Source organism: Streptopelia decaocto (genome assembly GCF_964273445.1).
Source record: "Streptopelia decaocto genome assembly, chromosome: 3".
Taxonomy (NCBI): Eukaryota; Metazoa; Chordata; class Aves; order Columbiformes; family Columbidae; genus Streptopelia; species Streptopelia decaocto.
This window is the reverse complement of record NC_138656.1, coordinates 36061193-36080833: the sequence shown is the minus strand read 5'-3', so window position 1 is coordinate 36080833 and position 19641 is coordinate 36061193. Positions and strand designations below refer to the sequence as shown.

Below are 19641 nucleotides of genomic sequence, written 5' to 3'. Positions count from 1 at the left end.
TATGGTAGTTCTACATTTATAGCAATTCAGTTGCAGTGATATATCAATATCAATATCAATGCTGATAAGGGAGCAATAAGCAATACCATATGTACAGCAATACTCTCTGGTTATGCTTTTCTGATTGTTAACAGTGTATGAGCTGTAGTAAAACAGGCCTGTGGTTCTGCAGAGAACTAAATGCAAAGGAGATGACTGAGAAAATTTCTAGGACATAATTAGTATTGCCTTTGCCATGATGAGTCAAGAAGTCATTGCTTAAAATGTACTCTATTGTTCCCACTGAAATAAAAACCAGACAGTGACACAGCAGCAGACCAGCTGTCTCACTTCAGGTAAATGCTACTGAATCACATATGTGGTTCATAAATGTAAATAATGGGAGAGGCATAGCATAAGCATATCAGTGAAAGGTAAAATAATTTCCTGAGAGAAGAAATGCACAAGTACTTTGTGAATGGAGTAAGATCATCAGGTTCCTTGAGTTCTACTGAGCATTCTTCGGAAACAAACACAAATAGTTGAGTGATGTGTCTTCTACATAGCAATGTCATAGAGCAAAGGGCACAAGTGCCGTTCTCCAGACAATCACAGCAGTGCTCCAAATGTGGAGAGAAGGACAAGCCCTTGGTGAGCCTTCACCTACCTAAATTATAAGAGGAGCTGCTATCCATTTAATTTTTCTGTCCTTAATCCACATATTTGGATTAGGATGATGTTCACATTAGGCATCTTTACAATTAAGGAGGAGAGAGGGACCTTCAGCAAGTGGTTTAGAAATGCAGAGTCATTACCTGGAAGTCATTTTCTCTTCCCCTCTATTCACAGCACAGGAACCCTGAGGCAGCTCAGTTTTTAACACGGGCACCTATCTTAGTTGTCTAATCTTAGACAGGTGGAATTCAGGCTGAAGGACATCACCACTTACAAGCCTGAAGCTTCACATTGCAGCAGTGTGTAGCTTTCAAAGTCATGGGTCCTGTGGTTGAACAAAACATCTTGTCTGAGGCATCCCCATTCCTATACACAGTGCATGGAAAAAGCAGGTCCAAGTCCCAAGCAACCAGCATGGTGAGCTGGCAGCTATTACTGTCCCTATGTGAAGGGGGCTTCAAAGCATTTTAAGAGGCTGTGGGGATGAAGTTCATGGCATAACCTTTTCTTGATGGTAAGTGCCTAAATGCTTTTGAAGTGCAGGACAAGTTTATTTTTTCTTTTAAAACACCAAGAATTAAAGAGAGTTCCCTCACTTTTGTAATACCCCAGTGGCTGGAGAACACTCATGCTGAACAAAGGAAACAGTTTCAGTTCCTTTCTTAACTTGAAGGAGGTCAAATCTCTTCTCTAAACTGCCTGGGTGAGTCTTTTAGCCAGGGCTGTAGAGGAACTGTAATTAATTATCCAAAAAGGACCTAAGGCTCATTTGGTGAGATACAATCACTGGAAATATGAGTCTGCACACTGTGGCATCTCCTTTTACTTCAAAGACTGGAGAAAATTTGTATGTATTTATTTATTTTAATGGAACAAAGTGATGAAGCACTTCCACTAATGTAAAGTGCATATATGTCTTTAGGGGGTTAAGTGAAGGATTCTGTATTTTTCTTTTTCTTTTTTTTTTAATCTGGCATCAAATGGTACAGACACATATCACTCAGGAAACTTAAAGGCAGACAGTTGAATCTGGACTTCCTAGATCCCAGACGAACATCATACTTATCCATCCTTTCATTAATTGCACTAATGCTAATATTTAGCAGTTAAGAAACTGTCTGATCAGTATAATTTTTCAGAAAATGGCAGTTGTCTCTTGGAATTCCTACATCACAGATTGGTTTGATTTTATTTTTTTTTCTGAAATGGCAAGAATGCTCGAAGGTATCTCTGATTTATATTAACTAGCATTTATTCAGACTGATTCTCAAATTGTTTCTTGTTTATATTTTTTTCCATTTTCCATAAGATAAAGGTGCCTTAAAGTCAAAAGAGCTTCATTAAGAATACATTGATAGCTGAGTTTGTCATTCCTGTTTCTTTCAATAACAACAGAAATTATTAATCGTGGGTACATTTGTTAATCATTAAAGTCACAGTTATTTTTGCCTGTCTTCCAATTCTGTTTATCGCAGATGAAATAATTGTGCAGAAGCCAGAGCTCACCAGTCCATCGATCTGTCATGCTCCTGGTGGGGAATACTTCGTAGAAGGAGAGACATGGAATATTGATTCTTGCACTCAATGTACATGCCACAGTGGACGTGTCCTGTGTGAGACTGAAGTCTGTCCACCTCTGCTTTGTCAAAACCCCACCCGCACGCAGGACTCCTGCTGTCCACAGTGCCCAGGTATATATTGATAAACAGCTTTTATCAGAGTCCTTTCTTCACCTGAGAATGTGTGATGTGAATATTGACTGTTTTGGTATGTGCACACTTGGTTCTTGTGGTGCCTTTGTTCTTTAGCAGTTTGGAGTGGGAGATCGCAGTCCTCTGTTTCAACTGCAAGACTTGACTGTGTGCAAGAGATGTCTTATATGTAAAGGGGAGCTGTGGCCCTGAAGTTTGAACCTTTTCTCTGAAGGCAATCTAATAGTGTCAGGGTTGCATGAGAACCAGAATCCTTAGTTGGAAGGTTTATGAAATATGCACTGACTTGTTTATGGAAACATGCTGGATTAGAAAAACTTCGAAAGCAGTCGAAGTGCTAGGCAGATACAGGCTGTTTCTTTTCCTTTCTACAAACCTTGGTTTCTGTGAACCTTTTTACTACTATCTTGTCTATTTGCAATTTGGTCTCAAAAATACTTCTGTTTGCTTTTACCTTCACCTGGTATGATTTGAGAGTGACTTGAAGACAACTGAGTAATATCAAAGCATTCCAGCCCAGCAGGTGTGCCAGATTCCTCCTAGATTGTCTCACAGTGTCAAGAAGGTAGCAGGATTTGCTTTCCCCCAAGGAAACAGACGTAATTATAAATGAATGTGAATTCCTGTTTTACATAGCAAATGTGGAGTTTATTGCACTGGAAATTTATAATCCAAACCTGTGAATTGTATATAAACTTACTGAGAAAATATTTGTCCTTATTAAAAAAACAAAATATAAAAACTTTAGGAAAAAAAAAATAGGTTTTGCCGTTTCTTTTACAGGGTGTTCATTGTTTTTTGGGGTGGTGTTTTTTTTCTCCTGACAAAAGATTTTCAGTGAAAAAGTTAGCCTGTTCTCCTGACTTCCATTTTTCTGATTATTAATAAAAGTGAGCATTTGCTTAACTTCAAAATACTGTTTGGAGCGGCTGATCTTTCCTCCTTGTATCAGGAGCTGTGTAAGGAGCCTTAGTCTCATAACTTACACAGTTAGATTGAGAACCTGATCTGAGTGCCCTTATGAATCCTTTTTTGTCTTCCACTTTTCTTATATGTTCTCTGCTCACACATACGTATTTCTTGATCCATAATGCCTGTTAAGATACAGCTTCATTGCAGAAATATGTGTACCAATGTGCAGGCATGAGAATTAAAGCAGACCCATTGGCATCAAGCTGGAGCCCGATCAAGTTCTATTTGTTTCTCAACAGCTTATAATTAGCTCATATAAGTCCACTAGCGAAGGCGACAGCAGCATAATAGCTTTTCACTTTGCATCATTCAAGGATTTGAACTGACATGGCAGAAGCTGGGATTCAAGTTTTAGATTTAAAATTTAATCTCTCTAATTTAAGCTGAATTCCTATATACCGTTCAGTTCAGAGCATTCACAGTGACTTTCTGAGGGGCTGCTTCTGATGGCAATTGTTTTTCACTTTGCTCTCCTATTTTCCTTTTTTACTTTTTTTTTTCTTGAGTGAACTTGACAAAGGTCTACATGAACTTTATTCTAGAGCACATCATGAGATCCTCATCATGTGTACGGACTGAATAGGCACAAGGCTCTGTCCTTCTAGTTCTTCTGAAGTCGTGAGCCAGTGTGTTACATTCCATTGTGTTCTTCAAGGGTGAACCCTCTGTCAGGGAAATATGAAATAAGTTAGCTACTGTTAATTTCAGTAACTTAATGTGTTAATATTTACAGATGAACCTCTTCAGCCCTCTTCATCAAGCAATGAGAGCATGCCCAGCTATTGCAAAAATGATGAAGGAGATATTTTTCTGACAGCTGAGTCCTGGAAGCCCAATGTCTGCACTAGCTGCATTTGCATGGATGGTGTCATTAGATGCTACTCTGAGTCTTGCCCACCTGTATCCTGTGAGAGACCTGTTTTGAGAAAAGGACAATGTTGTCCTTACTGCATCGGTGAGCAAATAAAAAGAGTTAATAACTTGCTGTTCCCTTCTTGGAAATAAGAAAGAAGTTATATTTCCAAATTGAAATATGTTTTCCCTGTTTCGGGGAGATGCAGTTTGTGTCTTCAGTTGAACTGGAGAAGGAAATCTGCATAGGGAGATCTAAGGATCATGATTTGTGGTTTTGAGGTAGAAGTGCAGGAAGATATAAACGTAATTTGCCTGCAAACTTGAGAGGACATCCTCCTGAAAATTGGGTAATATACCTTACTAGATGAGAACATCCCACAAAATCATGTAATTTAAAGGCAGACCTGCCAGGTAACGTCTGTTATGTCAAGATACGTGATAATATGAGGAAAATATTAATTACAACTGCAGAAGATAAGCTGAAGCATTATGAAATTACATGGAATGGAGAAGTGTTAATAAGGCATTTAAATTAAAATACAGGAAAATCCTGAAGTTCATCAAAAATAGTTATAGAAGACCCAAAAGAATATACAGGGTGTTTCGAAAAGGTAGACCCAGTTTCAAAGCAGTGTGATTTCAAATTGGGTCCATTATTTTGAAACACCCTGTATTTGAGAAAGAGTTTGGGAAAATATATGTGTATATATATATTTATTTATTTATTTATTTAAAATACTAAAAATGTATTATATAAAGAATTGAGTGCTGTGCACTGGTTTTGTATTTGGAGTTGAAGTGAATAGTGGATGCTGTAGATAGTGAAAATTGTTTGGCACTTTTAAAGTTGCAGAATTTGAGATTACTGATCACTTTTTCATTATATTTTTAATAGGAGTATTTATTTACGGATGACTTTTTTTATGGGTTCATAGTAAGTACAAAGGCTGTAGAATGGAAGCTGCTGGTAGAGAAGAATTATATAATGAACTTACTGAAATTAAGTCTTTGTAGCATTGCTGGAAAGCATTCAGACCTTACTTCATTTCCAAAAGTAGCAGGGGAGTTCCAGTAGAGAAGAATTCAGTAAAAAGGAATATAATGAAATTGACGGCTTTAACTGTCATTAATTGAACACATGTGTCGACTCACCCGTCTATAAACAATACGGTTTTTCACAGTATCACAGTATGTTTGGGATTGGAAGGGACCTCAAAAGATCATCTAGTCCAATCCCCCTGCTGGAGCAGGAACGCCTAGGTGAGGTCGCACAGGAACATGTCCAGGCGGGTTTTGAATGTCTCCAGAGAAGGAGACTCCACAACCCCCCTGGGCAGCCTGTTCCAGTGCTCTGTCACCCTTACTGAGAAGAAGTTTTTTCTCAAATTTAAGTGGAACCTCTTGTGTTCCAGCTTGATCCCATTACCCCTTGTCCTATCATTGTTTGCCACCGAGAAGAGCCTGGCTCCATCCTCGTGGCACTCACCCTTTATATATTTATAAACATTAATAAGGTCACCCCTCAGTCTCCTCTTCTCCAAACTAAAGAGACCCAGCTCCCTCAGCCTTTCTTCATAGGGGAGGTGCTCCACTCCCTTAATCATCTTTGTTGCCCTTTCATCAGAAGACTGTCAAAAAGGTTGTGAAGTCCTTTCAGATGAGTACTATTGATATAGCTCTTGAAATCTTAAATTCATTGCAGATAAAATATCTTTTATAATAAGTGATACAGATTTGTAAGATATGCCAGGAATTCCATCAACTAAATGTCTGGAAAAGTTAGAAGGTATTGAAGTTTCTGTTGCCCTTGGAACCCTATATATATTCCTGGTGAGGACGTTTTGAGTAGAAAGGAGTATGTTATCCTATTACTATTTTCTCATTGTGGTTTGCATACAAAATGGAGATTTAAAGTTTCTTTGACACTTGGTTTCCTGCAGGTTTTTCTTCCAATGATTGCCTTTACAACCATGAAGATAATTTTAATCCAGAATACATTTTAATGTTAAAAAAATACAGAGTGTAGGCAAAGTTGTGCAATCAAACCAGTAGAGTCAGAACATGAGCTTTAGCACTGTACTGGAGAATTCTTTAGGTCAAGGAAGGCATGCGCTATGGGGACTGGTGCCATAAGCTACAAAAATAAAACCTCTAGAACTTTGTGCCTACCCCTTGCATGTCAGGTTTGCAAATACATACACAACGTGTAGATATGGCTTTAATTAATTAACTTTGAATCCCATATAGTTGCACAATATTGCAAATACTTAAATGTTTGAGCTGTAGAAACTTAATGGTTTAAACTACTGGCTAAGCAATACAAAATATAGAAGGCAGATTGTAATTAATGCTCACGTATGAAGACTTTCAATGGTGATACATTTTATTAATCTAAGCTATACTATATTGTCAGTGTGTTTTGTGGTCTAAATAACTGAAATTCATGGAAACTTACTTTCTTAATGGCTTCTATGAACTGCATAATCTTGCCTGTAAAAGGAGTACGATCATGCACTTAATTTTTGCCTTCCTGGTTCTTACTGGTTTACTCTTCTTGAGAACTCTGGAGCACATCTTTGTACAGATTCTTCCTGTTTTCATGTAATAGCGTTTAGTGTTTAGTCAGCAAACTCTGTGGAAACAGGCCTTCTTCATTTATTGGAATTTCAAAAATTAGGCAAGCTTTCAGCACTGCATTTTATTGTGCTTCTTTCTGCATCCAGATCTGGTTAATGCTTAACAAGTTAGTAGAGGTTCAAATTCAAAATTTTACAGGCCTTGGATGCTTTGTTGTTTGTCTGAATCATCAAATTAATCCTGTGGTTCAACATTCTTCTTTTTCATGCAAAGAAAGATTGATTTGGAAAGATAACCTTCTAGTTTAGAGTGGATAAAGGGATATCTATTTGATTATATACAAGATTAGTCTTCTGCAGAAAACAGAGCAACAACTGTTTACTAGATGAGATTGATTTACTGGTGTGGCTAGAGGAAATTTGAGAGAATATGGGTAGAGCTAGACACGGTGTTCTGAACTGCATTTTTGTGTGTGCGTTTCCACTGTCCTTGAGTACTTGTTGGTGTTGTGGCCTTCATCTTCATCCTGTGCGCTTATATATGCATAGAGACGAACAGCAAAACAGGAGACATACACACAGGATAATACTTTTGTAGAACTTAAAATTTTTGAGGTTCAAAGGTGCAACATTGCTATTGTGACTTTACCTTGTTCATTCTCCTAACAAATATTTACTGTTTTAAATTGTGATGTGTTCTTTGCAAACTTGCAAAAGCCTGAGCAAGTTAAAGGACTTTTCCAGCCAGAGCAGCTGCTGAGTGGAAGAAGGTGTCCTGGGTGGGGCAAGGTGGTGCTTTGGGAGCAAATCAGCCCTGAGTGCACGGGGAGGGCTCAGTCTTAGGTCTGCAGAGGGCTGACAGCTCAGGCTGTGTGCATCTCACCCTCTCCACCACCATATCCATTTTCTGACCAACACAGGTCTCCAGTGGCTCTGTCTGCCAACGTGCAAGTCATCTGTGGAGGAACCTAATGTGATTTTTACAGCTCACAGTCACTTTTTCCTCCCACGCTTCCTTTTCCATGTACACCCCATATTCACTTAAAAAATCCTCTACTTGGAGAGGTGGGGACCCATACTGACAGCCATGGAAGCCATGGGATACCCATACCAGGGCTGTCTGGAACACTTGCACTTTTCAGATAATTCCATTAGTATTTTCATAGTAGTACTTCTTGCATTTGAATTTAATCTATCTGGATCTGTTGCACTGCTCTACTGACTGTTAACCTTGTTATTCCAGATGATGGCAGTCTGTTACGTTGTCACTACTTAAAACTGTACTGATGGCCAAATTATTTAATAAGTCTTTATATTTGGGAGGTAATTCTGACTGACATACTTACATATGTGATCAGTGTGAATGTTAAACCAGTACTTCTCTGACAAGAAGTTACTTTGTAATTTCATTTTGTTATCTCATGTGTATGCTTAATCTGCAAATTCATGTCATCAGCAGGTTTCATAATAATTTCTACCTCTAAGGAAAAAAGGTAGCAAGAAGCTAAGATGAAAATGAGATGCTGCTTGGTTTTTGGAGGTTGTGGCTTTGTTATGATTATCTATAGAGGGCTACAGCAGACAGAAACATCCTAGGCTAAGTAATTAATGACTGTCTTATCAGCAAAACAGAAAGTATACTGCAGACCACGTAAAAGGCTTGCATAGGATGCCATATAAAAAACAGCTGTGTATTAAATGCTTAGGTAGAAAGCGAATGAATCTTTTAAGTGTTTTCCCAAGACCTACTTGCTACATCAAGTCCAGTTCCCTATTAAGTACTGTATCAAAATCTGTCTGAAAAGTTGGTAGCTTTTCAGCTCTCAGTCTTTGGGAGAAGTGTTCTGGAACCTCACTTTTTCTGCAGGCTAAGATCACACCAGTTTCTAATTTATATAACACTAACCATGAAAAAATGTACTGAGTTTGGTTATTGCCCTTTTCCTGAGGTTTTCTATGTAACCACTTACAGGGAATGATCAGATCCCCTTTGAGTCTGTTCTATCATAATAAGTAGTCTAAGCACTTCTAGTTAGGTCACTTGAGGGTTGCTTCATCCTTCTTGGCATCCTCCCTAATATTTTCTTCAAGTATTCCAGACCGAGTTCATCTTTCTTGAACCTTCGTAATGAGAAAAGTAGGTAGTTTGGTTTTTTTCCATAGTTAAATAGGATTTACTAGGAAACCAGGAGGAGGAGGAGTTGGCAGTCTCAAACAGTCAAACATTAAAAAAAAATCCTTAATTTTCACAGTACTTTTGATATCGTCATTTCTTGTACCAATCATCTGCCCTCTTGCATGAAGAAAATGAGGAGAAGCAGCCCAGGCTAATTATGTGTTTTATAAAGAAGCCGAAATGACACATTTTAAACAAAGATTTTCTGGAAGATGTACAGAGGGCCTTTTCATTACAGCTGGGATTTCTTTGTAGCTGCTGTTTCACTTTTGCATTTGGGGAAAAAATCAGGTTTGTGTGTACCTGGCCATTACCGCCTGATCACACCACTTTGTTTTCCTTCAACAGAAGATACAGTTCCAAAGAAAGTGGTCTGCCACTTTAGCGGGAAGACATACGCTGATGAGGAGCGCTGGGACATAGACAGCTGCACACACTGCTACTGCCTGCAGGGTCAGACTCTCTGCTCCACCGTCAGCTGCCCACCCCTCCCTTGTGCTGAACCCATCAACGTGGAGGGGAGCTGCTGTCCCATGTGTCCAGGTAATGTGATGCTGGTTTTCCAGGACTGATAAGAAGTCTTTTTAATTGGTTTTTGAACATCAGCCCATGTTTGAACAGTATCAAGATGACAACAGACATTTTGCCTTCAGGAGAATGAATATTCTTAACGGACAGGCACACTGTGCAGACATATAGTTTGAATTTTACTTATGCTGAGAACTGTGAACTCAAAAATAAGTTGCTTGTCCCTGCTCTGTCCTTTCACAAGGTATGGAAATACATTAGTGAAGTAGGAAAATTAATATCCTTACATCTTCACAGATTCTGTCAGTGATTAACATTTCTGTCCTTTCAAAGTCTCTTCATTACTTTTCAAATATCGTATTGCTTTATTTATCATTTTAACTTGGCTTAAAAGTAATATCAAATTTTCTTAGCTATGGACACAAGGGATATAAGAATTGCAACTGTTTTTTAAAGCTAGTCCTGACATTCATCTGCAAGAGTTGGCTTATCTTATGCAGTCAGCTGGTAACTACTTCCAACAGGACAAGTGGGGAGATTCACCAGCACCCCCTCCTGCATTTCTCCTGCTTTGAGGATTACAAAAAAAGCAGGCAAAGAAACCAGCAGTGACCATTTACACATCAGCTGGGAAGATGTAGCCTTCCCTTGGTCTTTTTGTCATTTAGTATCACAGAGGAGCAAGAGGCATTCAAGACCTGCCTGGACGCCTTCCTGTGTAACCTCATCTGGGTGTTCCTGCTCCAGCAGGGGGATTGGACCAGGTGATCTTTCGAGGTCCCTTCCAATCCCTATCATTCTGTGATTCTGTGACTATAGTAATGTGTGTATTCTGAAATGGTATTTTCAAAAGCAAATTTGTCCACAGGACTATTATCATCCCATTCACATTAGCATAATGATAATGGCAGCAGGTATGGATCCCCTATACAGTATGAAACGGGTTTTTAAACAAAATCCTAGACTAGTAATGGTGAAAATTCTGAAATAAATGAAAGGATTCATAGGACAAAGCACTGCAAATGGCCAAGTGTATTTCCCAAACTAGAAGCAGCACTGGGAGGGTAAGCAGCCTGTAATTTGTAAAACACATTTATCTCATTTCACAGAGATGTATGTACCTGAACCTACTAACATCCCCATTGAAAAGACAAACCATCGAGGAGATATGGAATTAGAAGTACCAAACTGGCCAACACCAAGTGAAAATGACATCATCCACATTCACAGAGGTAAGATCTCATATAAACTGGGCTAACTTAGGTCTGTGTTTATTCCTTGTGTTTTAATGCATCTGCTTGTTCTATTCAGGTAGCACCTGTGTAATGCTTTGAAAAGGTGGTTATCTGAGAATATTCTTCCGTGCAGAACACTTACATGCATTTTGCTTTAAGTAAAGATGAGTCAGTATATTAGATTATATTTGTGTAATTTGGTCTCATTATCATTCCATCTTCAGCTTGGAAAAAACACCTGTGTTGATATGATGGAGTTCTATAAAATTAAGAATGCAATAAAATGATGAATGAGGAATCATTCTGCAGTGTCTCTTCCTCTACAAAAAATAGAAAGCAGGCTGTTGTCAGGCCACTGGAGTTAATAGACCTTCATTTGATTGATTTGACATTCTTATATTAATAAATGAAAACAGGAAAACATGTACCACAACTTAACAGATATCATAGACACATCAAAGGTTAAAAAAAAAAAATAGCAACACTTCAGGTGTAATAACACTGAGTTAATAAAGTTGTTTAAGGATGTAAGTCCATCTTTTGTTTAAAACTGCATTGAAATTGTTATTCCAGGCTAAGGGTAACACTCTTATGACACAGTCTTTGTTAATCTTTTCCAACTGAAGGACTTGTATGTATTTTTTTTTTAAATCTGAGTATGATCTCATAGCATGCCGTTGTTTGAAGAAAGGATACATTAAATGTAACTGCTTTGCAAAATTGTAAGCTTACACTTTTATAATTACAGCACTTTCATTTCTCACAGGCATTAGTAGCTAGATTGCAACTGTCCTGGCTGGGGATTATAAACACACACTGCAAACTGTGTCGGAATGTTGTACATGTCACTGAAAATTACCATTCTTTGCAATTACATGCAAAACTTGCTACAGCACTCTGTTTTCACAGGCTGAGTGCTACAAGCATTGTAACATGTTCTCAACAAATGAAAGAGTTGTCTTAATAGCTTTTAAAAGGGAAAAAACATAATAATAAGGACTTTCATCCCAAGACTTCCAGGTTTGCCTCAGCATAGAAACACAGGCTGATTTGGTTGTGATCGGGTAAGATGATGCAAACACAACTGAGCTAAGAAGATATTGTCAGACTCACTTGTTATTATGCTTTAAATTCCATCGCATTTCCTCTCTTTTTGATGGCCTTTCCCCGGATAACACAGTCACTATGCAAGATACTACCTTTCAGTTGTTCTAATTTATATAAATAAGGTGACATTTCAGGAGAGAAGGTCCTAATTCATATGAGTGACAAGATCCACAACTAAGAGTTTTATAATCGCATTCTTCTTTGTGGTCAAGGCCCATGTATAATTAAGAACAAACGCTCACATTTGCCTTGCAGACATGAGCCATCTCCAGGGAGGGTACAGAGGGGGCAGCGGACCGCACCCAAGTGAAGATGCGTCAGTTAGCTCTGTTGCCTTGGTGACAATTCCAATCACGATAGCGCTGTTACTGATCATCGTCCTTCTGCTCATCAATCAGAAAAAGCAGTGGATTCCTGTCTCCTGCTACAAAGCTCCAACAAAGGTGCCATTTATGTCTATTTCCAGGCTTTCACTTTTTAGGAAAACAAGATTAACTAGAATATTGTTTGTGATGCAGTTGAGTTTGCATAATGTGAACTCTCTTAAATTATTTTCTCATTATGTGTTACACGATTTTATACCAGTCAGTCTGTTGGTATTTATTTAGACTCCTAAATTACTTTTTTCATGTACCAAACTAAAACATTTCCTGTTCCATATAGTAATGAGTTGTCACTAGATAGAAATCAAGCTCAGCAAAAAGTTTAAAAAAACTCCAACCCTGTATATGTGTAGATAAATACATGCAATTTTCTTATCTACAGACAAACTCTTAAGAGAATATTTTTGCTTTCATAACTTTCATTTGCTTTAAAAGTCTTCTCCAACGTCAGGTGCTGTATGTACTAGTAGTGTTTGTCACATTTTCTAATAACTGCATCACATAGTTCTGGGATTAATATTTTAAGAGGTTTCTCTTAAAAAAACAGTTAAGTATTCCACCAAAAAAAGGAAGAAGCAGGTAGCTTGGAAATGAACAATGAAAGGAGTGGTTTGGGGTTTTTGAGTAATGGTTCCATTACCATATTTACTCCATATTTAAATGCCATTTATACCAGTAGTTCCCCAATTTATCCCACTTACACTTCCTAATTCTAGTCAAACAGACTTTGTCCATACTTTGAACACAATTTCAGAGCATCTTCAGCTCCACCTAAAAAAGTACTACAGCAGTGCCCATATTCTTTCTGCCACTTCTGCAGAGCCTTTTTTTTCTTAAAAGGTCATTTCTGGAAAGCTTACAAATACAGTCAGAGCATAACATTGAATTCGACTGTAATTAAACAGGAAGCATGAAGAATTGGTATTTTTCCTCTTCTAGTCTTTTAAGACAAGTGAGCAATACCAGTTTCTGTATTTCTTAAGGATTCAATTTAAAAATTCATTTTGAACTAAGAGATTTACTCATAAACTCTCAGAAAGGCTGCTCTCTGTCCAAATGTTTTGTGACAAAATGGTTGAAACTGAAGTGAAGGTCACAACTTTCTAGCTGTGGAACTATAATCAATAATGCTATCTACTTTTTTACTTATGGAACATCATTTTCCTCTAACACCTCTATTGCGGAAGCATGTTTTTTTCAGAGCCACCAAAAGGCATCATCCATATGCTAAGAAAGTTCACTTTAAGCCACATGCAGATTCAATGCAAGTCTGTGGATATACTGAAACTTGGATGTCTTGTGAGGCTCCTTGCCCTAAATATCTTTCTTCTAAGGTTTCTTCAACCAAGTGTCACTCTTTAGTTTCTTCTATTCTTTGCTGGGTGACTGATGGTTCTTGGTAATAAATTTTGGCAAGCTTGTTTTAGCTTACGTTCTTTCTGTATAAAATAGTCTACCTATTTCATAAAGAACAAATCAACAACTGTGCTTAATTCATATCAATACCAAAAGAAATATGATAGAAAAAAAGCTTAAAATGACAGATTGACTGCTAGTGTTTCACCCTGATTCCATTAATTTCAGTAAACCTCAGGAATTCTTTTTGAAAACAGTCTGTAGACTTTTGAAGATCCGAATGTAAGACATTTTAAAATAACGTTTTGTAATAAATAAATGGGTAAAAACCCCTTTTTGTTATAAGGGTTACTGAATGTAAATTTTTAGTAATACACACCCTTCTGATTTTCTGATTTAAATCTTGGAAAAAGGAGCTACGTCAGTGGAAATTTTTAAGATTTGCTGTCCACATGTATGCTTAGAGCATGGGCATGCATACACATTGTCACTAACTTCATATGTATCCACAGAGTACTCTTACTGCCTGTCCTCCTTCACGCTTAGCCCACAAACATTTCAGGTAATGCTCACCCAGAGTTGTTTCACCTTACTCTCAGCTGCAGAATCTTCCAGTTGAAGGATTCTGAAACAGAGGAGTAACAGGAGCACACATAGCTCAGCTCTTTCTTTGAGCAATACTTTATGTGTCTTCATGCTTGTAGATCATTACATACTCAAACGCTCATTTATTCATGCTTGCCTAAAATTGAATCCCCTATACTACACTTATAAGCAGCTAAGGACAACTGCCAAGTGCCACATCAACACTGGCATCTCCACAGTAACACACTTGCTTTGCAAGGGTATAAAGTTTAGCAAATACTAGAAAAAAAGGTGGATGTTTTCTTAATTAAGGAGGTAATACATAAATCACCTCAGAAAGGAATACAGAAGGATCCCATAGGACACTTCATGCCAGGAATTAACTTTAACAGCTAAGATCTCTCCCATTCTCTTAGTGGAACTGCAACCAGAAACAAAACATTCTTGAAAATGATCAGCAATAAAGAGGCTGTTAATGTCTTGGAAACGAGCTGATGCACATCAGGGGCAACCAGGTTAAGCGCTTGTGTGGTGCTAGACTAACAAAGAGCAGTTTAACCAGTCCATCTGGGATAGGAGAATACCAGAGCTCCACTCAGAAGATGAAAAATGGTGATTCAGAAGGGTGTGTTGGCTTCTTGTTGTGCCTGGCACAAGCCTTTACCAAGTTGAGCAAAGTCAAGACTCTTCCAATGCCTGTTTGATTTTGTTGTGCTTATGGACTCGAACCATGAAGACTTTTTTAATTACATGCAGAATACAATTTTGTTTTTTTTTTTTTAATTTAATCAATATTTCCTTTCTGTTTTAACAGCCTTCTTGTCTAAACAATCAACTGGTATATGTGGACTGCAAGAAAGGTACCATGGTCCAGGTGGACAGTTCTCAGAGGATGCTAAGAATTGCAGACCCAGATTCAAGATACAGTGGATTTTACAGCATGCAGAAACAGAACAACCTACAGGCAGATAATTTCTATCAGACAGTTTGAAGAATTGCACCCTTACCAAGGATTTAAGAAACAGAGAGAGAGAGACTAAGTCTGCTATTAAAATAAAACTAGAATTGTGCACTTGCTTAGTGGATTGTATTGGATTTGTGACTACATGTACAGCTCTAAGACCTTACTGGGATGAGCTCTGACTCCTGCAATGTGCCAGAAAAAGCATTCCCACTTTTCCTTGAGATAACTGACCAAGTGTTTTCTTAGAACCAAAGTTTTAAAACTTGTTAAGATGTATTTGCTTGTAACATAGCTATAGAGGTTTTTTGGGAGGGGAAGTCAGGGGCTAAGGATAGGCAATGAGGTAAAAGGAAGCTTCAGAGAAGAAAAAGCTGGTCATGCTTGGCTGGAGAAGAAAATGAATAAGAAGTATTGCCGAGCAGCAGGATAGTGTTTTTTCCTGTTGCTCTGAAATTGCACCTGTTGCAGCAAAGCCTAATCCCAGGTGAAAAGAAAAAATGAAAAGGTCTGATTTTTTTTTTTTCCCAGCTGTTGCTACAGTAATATACTCGTAGAACAGAATTTGTCACATCACAGGTGTGGTGTAGCTACAAATATTTTTCTATATGATGAGAAGCTGCAGTAGTTAATGAAATAGCAAGGAAAAGGTTATAGCAGAAAATAAAGGGTGGGTTTATTAAGGATGTATAAAATTATACCTTGTGCTGCTTTTTGTTTTTATTTTTGTTTTTTTTCAAAGCTGATTGGCTAGATTAGCAAATGACTGAGGCCTAAGTAATTCCTGATATGAGCACTGGATCTTTTGACAGCAGTATTGAAGGAAGGAAGGAAGGAAAAGTCAAGAACACCATGCAGTTCCAGGGGCTTTTGTTTGTTTGTTTTGTCTGTTGTGGTTTTGTTTTGTTATTTTATATCAATCTCTGGTTGTTCATACAGGAGAAGGAAAAATATTTTTGTTGGACAAAGCTCTTGCTTACAAGAGAGTAAAAAAGAGACTGTTTTAAGGTTGTTTTTTTCCTGTTGATGTTCTTATTTACTGGTATGCAGATTTAGAAACTACTTCCATGCTAGGAAGCTGCTTAATTTTAATTGTATATTACTCAAGCACCTTTTTTGAAGCTCAGAAAAAAAAGGAGATCATGCTTCTTTAAACTTTAGCATTATAGGAATATTTATGTAAATATAATTATGCTAAAAACAACAAAAAGTATTTGTATGTTTGTGTATATATATGTATATACAAATGCATGTAGGTATACATATGTATATATACGTGCATGTGTATATACACTATACATATATATACTGTATATATAAAATGCTATGTATACAGTATATATTTTTCTATTTTTTTTTCTTGTTGAATGTATTTTTATCTGAGAGAGATTTTACCCAGAGCAGAAAAAGATAAACAGGCATTCCATATCAGTGCTTAATCGCTTGTGAGTTTAGGAAAGACAAGAAAAGAGCATCTCATTCTACCTACAGTTTGATTTGATTTGATTTGAAAGTGTTTGTGTGTGCGCGTGTGTGTGTGTGCTCTCTTGTGTTTGCGTGTGTACAGTACGTGCACGATTATAGCAGTAAGCGTTGCTCTTGCTACTTGCTACATTTCAGGGTGTTTCTTATTTTTCTTTTCCTGCTTAGCCTTAAAAAGGCTTTGTAATGAATGCGTTGGCTAGAGACACTGATGACAATATACATGCAGCACTAATCAGCTCCATAAAATAACACCATCAGCTCCTGGATTTTCTTTTTTATTTCTTTCTTTCTTTGTTTTTGTTTTTTCAAACAATTGTTTGAAACAACTACTGGAATATTGTCCACATTAAGCTGGAAGTTTGTTGTAGCTTGCCTCATTTATAACTCTGACTGTATAATACAATGTTAACTTTCCAAACAGGTCTTGGCACTTTTATACTAATTACCCATTTGTGCATTGCCTTTTTTCTTTTACAAATGCTTGTCATAAGAGACACAGATACCCAGTATGCTTAATGTGAAAAGAAAATGTATTTTTTGTAAAGGAACTCTCAAGTATTGTTGTAAATACTTGGTCAGAGGTTGCTGAACTTTAAAACTGAAAAAAAAAACCTAATTTATTATTATAATGACCTAATTTATTAATCTGAAGATTAACAATTTTTTTGTTTTAAGATATCAAAAAGGTGTTCTAGCTGTTTGCATCCAAGAAAAAAATAGGTGTATCATTGAGGGTCAACATTTTTTCCGCTTATATAACTTCAGTTTCCAACCACCAATAAGAAAAAATGTAGTCTCCCCAGTGTTTTGTACTCGATCTGATATTGAAACGGAGATATTTCTGTCCAGTAACTACAAAGATTTTTGTCAAGACAAAACATCCATTCCTTGCATAAGAGTAAGCAGTCTTTATCCAGAAATTGTAAATGCTTGCTTTTGTTTTACAATCAAGGCCATATTCTGAAAATATTAGCAGGATATAGGACATGGTGTAAAATGTTTTTTATTATTATTATTTTATTATTATTATTATTATTTTAAAGATATGATTTATCCTATGTGCTGTATCCATTACACTCTTTTACTTTGGTTCCTGTTGTGCTCTTGTAAGAGAAATGCAGATAAAATTTTCTGAAAAATAGATGCATATGTGGCACTTGGAGTGCACTACGGTTCAGCAGATTGCTTGTTTACTTTTTTAACTGTAAGGCGGTTTCTTGTAATTTGGCTCTTGGCAGCACAATAAAAAAGTTTTAAACCTATTCATGTGTATGTTCTTAAATCTTTATATTTATTACTTCTGTGCACAAGTCCTCGAGACATTAGTTTATATCTTGATATTGTGAGGTTTTTTTCCCTGGGAATAGGAATTCCTATTATTGTCCTGCTGACCTTAGATCAGGACAGTTCAGAACATACTGTGGGTAAAGAACAGTTTTCAGTCACAGAAAGTTCTAGATTTTACACTAAAGAATCTTCACGTGAGGGATTTGTGGAATTCCAAATAGTTCCAGCATTCAGTAAAGATGCAAAGTTAGGCCTTTGCCTTGCCATTGAGTCTGTGTGTTCTAGTTGTACCAGTCAGAAAGCCATAATCAATCATATTGGACTCTAATGTGAGATCCTATAGAAAGCGTGTGGAATCAGAATACATACTTTATGAACTTCCTGAGCCACAGATCATCTATTTACTTATTAGCTTATAATTTTTTTAATTAATTTGTAAGTTAATGGACTTGATATAAAAGTTCTGGTATGTGACTTCCTGAGGCAAGGAGTTTTTCAGCTTAACTACTTGCTCCATGAAAGACTGCCTCCTTTTCTTTCTTTGGACCTACCCTTTTAATGGTTTCATTTGATATCCCCGATTTTCTGCATTCAAAGCAGCAGTGGATCAGTATCTAAATGCCACCGATTCATTTAGAGACTGCTATCTTCTCTCCATTTTTTCTGTACTGAAAAGCCCAAAATACAATCCTTTGGGAGCCATTCCATATTTTCTGGCCAACTTTGCCATTCCTTGTACTTCCCATTCTACTACATCCATTTGAGATCAAGGGTGAAGGCACTGAAAATGTCCACGTTGTTCAAAGTACACCCTGCATCTAGCACCATATTTACTGTTTGGATTGCTACTGACTACTGAGTTGATGTTCTTGCAGAGTCAACTGCAATAATCCAAAATGCACAAGTAGTAACAGTTACTGCAAAGCCCATAATTGACTTTGACTAGGATAGGTGGGTATTTTTGTGCATCCCTTTATGCTGAATTTCCAGTAATTTCCTTTGCCTTGCTAGTTACCTGTTCCAGAATTTTTGCTCCTTCCTAAGACTATGGCTATGGAAGACTATGTCTTCTAGAAGAGCGTCTTCAAATTCTGCCTGCAAACATTTTTTCATCAGAATGAAACAGAAAACATCGTTGTGCTGATGTATAAAACAATGGTGCATCCACATTTGAACACGCAAGGCAGTCCCGGCCTCCTTTGCCCTACTCCCAGAGTCGGAAAGGGATCGCATTTGGAATGCTTTTGTTTACTGCGGTTTGTCATCTTGAAAAAGCTGAAGCTGAGTAGAATATGGCAAAAGTCTTTACCTCAGTGGCATGCAGATGCTTAACAGGGAATGAATTTTCCACTACGTCTCTTTCCAAATGCCAAGTGTGAAAAGAAACTTAAAGGAGGCTGAAACAAATGCTTGTCATAAGAGACACAGAGATCTATTCAAGAAGTTAGCAGAGAAAAATCCTGCTATGTTCTGTGGGATATCGGAAACTTACTGTAGCTCAAAAAAGTACTAGATAAAAAAAAGCCCATCACCAGCTATTGCACATAAGGATAAAATATAAAGCCAGCACAGGATGGGCATGGGAGTGACTGTGCTGCTAAGAACCAAGTATCTCCAACACCTAGTTTTATATGTGTGAGGTGGCTGGAGGAGAGGGGAATGAGTCAAAAAGCCGCCCATCCGTAGGGTACCAGGTTACAATTTGCAGACACTTCTCGTTCCCCTTTCCCCTCCCCGGTGAACAGACCCGTGCTCGGTGCCTCGGAAGC

General features: G+C 37.5%; 1 protein-coding gene across 2 annotated transcripts in view; it reads left to right on the top strand.

The window, feature by feature from the left end:
- Positions 1 to 17847, top strand: part of CRIM1 (cysteine rich transmembrane BMP regulator 1) — a 191824-nt gene extending 173977 nt beyond the window's left edge. For both annotated transcript variants that reach the window (XM_082049838.1, XM_082049839.1), the window contains exons 12-17: positions 2130 to 2345; positions 4072 to 4293; positions 9294 to 9488; positions 10583 to 10705; positions 12071 to 12258; positions 14954 to 17847. In XM_082049838.1, coding sequence (XP_081905964.1) covers positions 2130 to 2345; positions 4072 to 4293; positions 9294 to 9488; positions 10583 to 10705; positions 12071 to 12258; positions 14954 to 15130 — 1121 coding nt within the window. In that variant the 3' untranslated portion in view covers positions 15131 to 17847. The remainder of the gene's footprint in view (positions 1 to 2129; positions 2346 to 4071; positions 4294 to 9293; positions 9489 to 10582; positions 10706 to 12070; positions 12259 to 14953) is intronic.
- Positions 17848 to 19641: the final 1794 nt, after the last annotated feature.